At 40.4% G+C, this 5,482-nt stretch overlaps 1 protein-coding gene across 2 annotated transcripts in view; it reads left to right on the forward strand.

Annotated features, from left to right (window-relative positions):
- DCTN4 (dynactin 4 (p62)) overlaps positions 1-5,482 on the forward strand; it is a 49,852-nt gene that overhangs the window by 5,717 nt on the left and 38,653 nt on the right. For both annotated transcript variants that reach the window (XM_006893685.1, XM_006893686.1), the window contains exons 2-3: positions 1,432-1,502; positions 4,548-4,726. In XM_006893685.1, coding sequence (XP_006893747.1) covers positions 1,432-1,502; positions 4,548-4,726 — 250 coding nt within the window. The remainder of the gene's footprint in view (positions 1-1,431; positions 1,503-4,547; positions 4,727-5,482) is intronic.

Raw genomic sequence — 5,482 nt, forward strand, 5'->3', positions numbered from 1 at the left:
TTCACCTTCTATAGCAAGTGCTTCAGGTCCTCTTCAGTTTCAGCAAGCAAGTTTGTGTCATTTGCACAAGGCAGGCTAACCTTTGATGAGTCTTCCTCCAATCCTGATGCCACACTCCTCATAAAGCCCAGCCTCCCGAATGATCTATTCTGCATATAGATTGAATACTCTCAGAAAACATCAAAGACAACTGACATGACATTGTCTGCAGGGACAGAGTTCACATTCCGTATTGGTAAGAAGCTCCTGGGGACATAAAAACTTGCAGGTGGTCATCTAAAATGCAACCACTGCTCTCCCCCGTGACTGGAGCAACAAAGAGTGAAGAAAATCAGAGAAGCATGGAAACAATTAGTCCATAACCTTAATGGGCCTCACGATCTTCATCTTCTGCGACTTTGAGACTAGAACTAGATGGTTCCTGGCTACCACAGCTAGTTCCTCTGAAAAGGAACACAGTAGAGTGTCCTGAATAGAGTGGGAAATGAAATTTAGGAGAAAAATCAAAATAACAACCAACCTTACCTACCTGAGGGAGGCAGATAGTCCCCTGAACCTGGCCCTTTGAGCCTGGAACTGAACTCACCTTTGTGGCACAACTTGGCAGCCAAACAGTAGTCAAACTTATAAGGCGAACAGTAACACTTGTGAGATACTGAGTGCTTAAAACACTCACCAACCAGGATCACAAGGGCAACACTTGTCACAAAGTAGAGGGAAAGATGATGGAAGGATGACTGAGACAGGAATCACAGAGTGGGAAGAATGATGATGCAACAGGTTATAATTAATGTCAAAACCAGAGTATATATCAGTACTTGAGTGGAATCTCTTCTGTAAATTTTAGCTCATACCTTGATAAAAATTTTATAAATATATAACAAAGGATTAAAAGAAGAGTGAGAACATTCCAGTTTCCTCTAGTGATTTCTCACTTGTTCTTGTGGTGGTGTAGTTTGTGGGAAATTGTGTTTCTGCTAAAAGACCAAGTCTCTCTGGTGGTTCAGGTCCACCAGCAGCGTCACAGGCAGTTTATAGTCTCTGAAACCCCAATGGCAGGTCAATTATGAGTCAGTTCTGACTCAGTGGCAATGAGTTTTGAGCTTGTAGTTGTTTTTAGTTATTGATGCATGTGTATGTAAAATTTAGTGTGAGTGTATAGGAGTTCTAGTGGCTTGATGGTAAGTCTCTGCGCTGCCTACCAAAAGGCCTGTGGTCTAGTCCACCAGCTGCTCCCTGGGAGAAAGACAGGCGATCTCCTGTGCCATTTACTTCCAGAGGGTCAGCTGGTTCAACCCAGTGGTACGTACAACAACATATATATGTATAAAATTTATTACTTGGTCTAGATATGCAAGCATACCAAATTGAATTTGTCTTCCTCTTAGTGTGGTGTGTTTTTTTTTTTTTTAATTTCTTCTTTTCTCCTAGGTGGATTCCCATTATTGTCCCAGTTGCTTAGAAAATATGCCATCGGCTGAAGCCAAACTGAAAAAGAATAGGTAAGGCTGTTGTTGTTATTGTTATGTGCCATCAAGTCGTTTGCGACTCAACGGGGACCCTATGTACAAGAGCCCTAAACACCATTCTATCCTGTACCAACCTCGCTGTCTCAAACACATTCATTCCCACCACTCCACTCACAGAATCGATCCATCTCATCGAGGGTCTTCCTCTCCTTTACCACTCCTCCACTCTCCCAAACATGATGTCCCTCTCCAAGGATCAGTTCCTCCTTGCAACCTGCCCAAAGTATATCAGACGAAGCTTCAGAATCCTTGACTTCAGAGAACATTCTGGCTTGACCCTCTCCAGGACAAACCTGTTTGTTCTCCTAGCAGTCCATGGTATATTCAACTCTCTTCTCCAGCACCACAGCTCAAAGGCATCAATTCTCTCTCATCCCTATTCACTGTCCAACTCTCCAGTGCATAGCACGTAATTGCAAAGACTATAGCCTGGGTCAGGCGCACCTTAATCTCCAGCCTTACATTGCACTTCAGTACTCTTGAGAGGTCCCTCACAGCTGACTTTCCCAATGCAATTCATCTCCTGATTTCCTGGCTGCTGTTACCAAGAGAATACTAGGATCCACTTTTTATCTTTCTTCCCCACCCCTTTTTTAAAATACCTTGTAAGAAAATCTATGGAATTAATTCTCTTTTAACCAACAGTTTTCATACTTTTTGCCAAATATATAATGTCCTTTGATTCTGCTAAAATAATTTTTAAAATTTTAGAACAATTTTTGCTTTCAGAATTAATTGTAAAGATGGCATCAAGAGTTTCTGTGTACCTCACCTCTTTTCTCTTGTTGTTAGCATGCTTGTCACAATTAATAAGCCAATATTACTGCGTTGTTATTATTAACTAAACTATGTTTTATCCACATTTCCTTAGTTTTTCCTAATGGTCTTTTTTCTGTTGGAAGATCCTGCCGAGGACCATACACCTCACTTAGTAGCTATGTCTTGTTGAACACTTGTGGGCCAAGGTAGTTTCTCAGACTTTCCTTGGTTTTGGTCATCTTAACAGTTTTGAGGATAACTGGTCAGATATTTTGTAGATCTGGAATATTTAAACAGGGTTTGCCTTTTTTTTCTCTCATAAGAAGACACGGTAAGTTGCCATTTCTCTTCACATCTTAGAAGGTTTATCTGTACATGATCAATATGACATCACTGTTGATTGCCTGGCTTGAACTTGTGTTTGTCAGGTTTCTCTCCTATAAAGTTAGTGTGTTTTCCTTTCTTCCTGTACTGCAGTCTTTGTAGTTATCTTCCTCACACTTAAAGAAGCAGGGCTTTATACCAACTGCTTGAGGACCAACACCTGTATAAATTATTTGCAATTCTTTTGCATTAAATATTTATCTATACTCTTATTCATTTATTTTAAACTGACTCATTAATTTCCATCAGAATGAGCTCTAATCCAGTATTGGGGGTTTTTTTGTTACTGATTTTGGTTTTTTCTCAAATTGTTCACTTTGGTCGTAAACAGTCTTAGTCACCTCCTGTTTCCCTGTGACATGCTCGATCATTCTAAGTGTGGAAGTTTTGGTGTGTTTGTGCAATTCCTTACAGTCTGATGCTGCAGTATGTTCTAGGATAACTTTGTATATCTACTGCTTCAATCCTAGAGTGAGACGTTTCTCCAGAGAAGGGCATTAGAAACCAAGATATCTGTATTAGATGTGCTCACAGCTGCTGCAGGATGTTTGGCTTTGAGCTTGCTGTGAAAGTCCTTTTGCTATCAGTCATACTGCCTGTCTATGGATGTGAGCTACGCCTTTCCTACAAGAAATATGTCCTGATGAGTCATGCAGTCTTCCACACATTAATTTTATCATTTACTTCTCAGAGAGTATTCCTATTTGGGGTGTACCATTATTGTCATTTAGTAAATGAGACCATCCAGATGACAAAATACAGATTATTAGAATTATGGGGCAAAACTTTAAAGCAAAGACAGGACTAGAGGTGACATTTTTATGGGAGAGTTAAAAACAGTGGGACACAGAGGAAGCATTGCTGAAGGTCAAGTGTTGACTGAGCACTAAGGAGAGCAGTGTCTGAGGAAAGAACAGAAAGCCCTAAAATGTATCACCACTCACCCATTCCTGTTTGAAAAAGCATTGTCTGGTATCACTTTCAGTTCTCTGGCACAGCAAACGGGCAGTTATTTTCCAAACCCAGTTTCACAGCTTATTTTATTGTTGCCTCTCAGTTTTCTATCATGTGCTTGGTCGACTGTCTCTCAAGTTCTTCCGAAATCCTTGTTCTACATAAGCATAAAATAAGTTATAGATAGGTAGATATAAAAAGAAGTTCTGCCTCACAGTAACCCTCCACTGGGTTTTTCAAGCTATGACTATTAGGGGAAGAAACCGCCCATCTTTCTCCTTTGGAGCTGCTAGTGGATTCGAACCACAGCAGATGCACAGCCTTTGGAGTAGCAGCACATCTCACTACAGACAGCACCACCAGAACCCCCTAAAATAAGCCCAGAATAGTAAAATCCAGACTGTTTACCCTGATTTCCTCTGCCCAATAAGATTGGGTCAGGCTTTCATTATTCTAGAGTTCTGGTGATGATGGCATTTTTAAAAGTAATAAACATTGAATACTTTCTGAGATTTAAATAATTAATTAAAAAATTAAATAATTGTTGACATAAAGTTGGTAAGAAGCCCTTGGGTTTACTTTCTGAAATTACATTTTTGTTTGACAGCCAGTTCTCTGTCATTGTTTAATATTCCTTGAATTCTAACGTGCAGAATCAAAACCCCGGCCACCAAGTTGATTCCAACTCCTAGCGAACTTGCCAAGCACAGTTGAACTTGTCTCATAGGCTTTGCAAAGTTGTAAATCTTTATGAAAACAGACTGCCTCATCTTTATCCTGTAGAGCACCTGGTAGATTTGAACTGCCACCCTCTTGGTTAGCAGCCCAACACTTCATCCACTGCACCACGAGTGCTCCACCATGTAAAACTGTGTCTGGTAAATATGTGTTGAATGAATGGTTTTATTTGACATATTACAGATGTGCCAACTGTTTTGACTGTCCTGGGTGCATGCACACCCTCTCCACTCGAGCAACAAGCATTTCCACACAGCTCCCAGATGACCCCGCCAAGACAACAATGAAGAAAGCCTATTATCTGGCCTGTGGATTTTGTCGCTGGACGTCTAGAGATGTAGGCATGGCAGATAAATCTGTAGGTGAGTGAGATGAAATTGTCAGTACTGTTACTGCCCACAGATTATTATTTCTGCTCCATTTTGGATCAGGAGGAGCTACATTCAGGTTGCTTTGTTGTAGATCTTCTGTTTTCCCATATCCTCACATTTACATAGCACATAACCTCACCAGAGATGAGTAATACTATTTAGTTTTGTTCTCTCTCTCTGATTGCTGTCAATTTGGAACCAGCTCATATGTGACTCTTCAGTGAGTTTTCAGACACTAAAATTAGACAGGAAGAGATTGCCTACCTTTCTGCCTTGGAGCCCCTGATATACTCAAACTGCCAGAGTGATGCCTTTGGGTTAGCAGTGCACTCCCTACCCACTAAGCCAGACACCCTCAGTTTTCTAGAGTTGGTAAAAGAAATCTTAACTTTTTTAAAAAATCAAAATATTAGTGTTCATTGTAGAAAATACATTCCTGGTGATGAAATGCACTATGAACAAAACGAAAAGAAAGCCAACAAACTAAGAAAAAGATTTGGATCGTGTATACCAGACTAAAAGTTATTGCTGTCATTTGCTACTCATAGCGACCCTATGTACAGCAGTCCTAAACCCTGCTCTAGCCTGTGCCAATCTCATTATCTCCGACACCCCTACTCCCAATACCTTGGTCACTAAATCAGTCCTTAGAATATATGGAAAAACTCTTACAAATCAGTAAGAAAAAGGAGTGAACCAATTAGAAAAAAATTGTTGTTGTTGTTAATGTGCCATCGAGTCGTTTGC

This window comes from Elephantulus edwardii, unplaced genomic scaffold, assembly GCF_000299155.1.
Source record: "Elephantulus edwardii isolate Elephantulus edwardi_28Jun2011 unplaced genomic scaffold, EleEdw1.0 scaffold00130, whole genome shotgun sequence".
NCBI classification, from domain to species: Eukaryota; Metazoa; Chordata; class Mammalia; order Macroscelidea; family Macroscelididae; genus Elephantulus; species Elephantulus edwardii.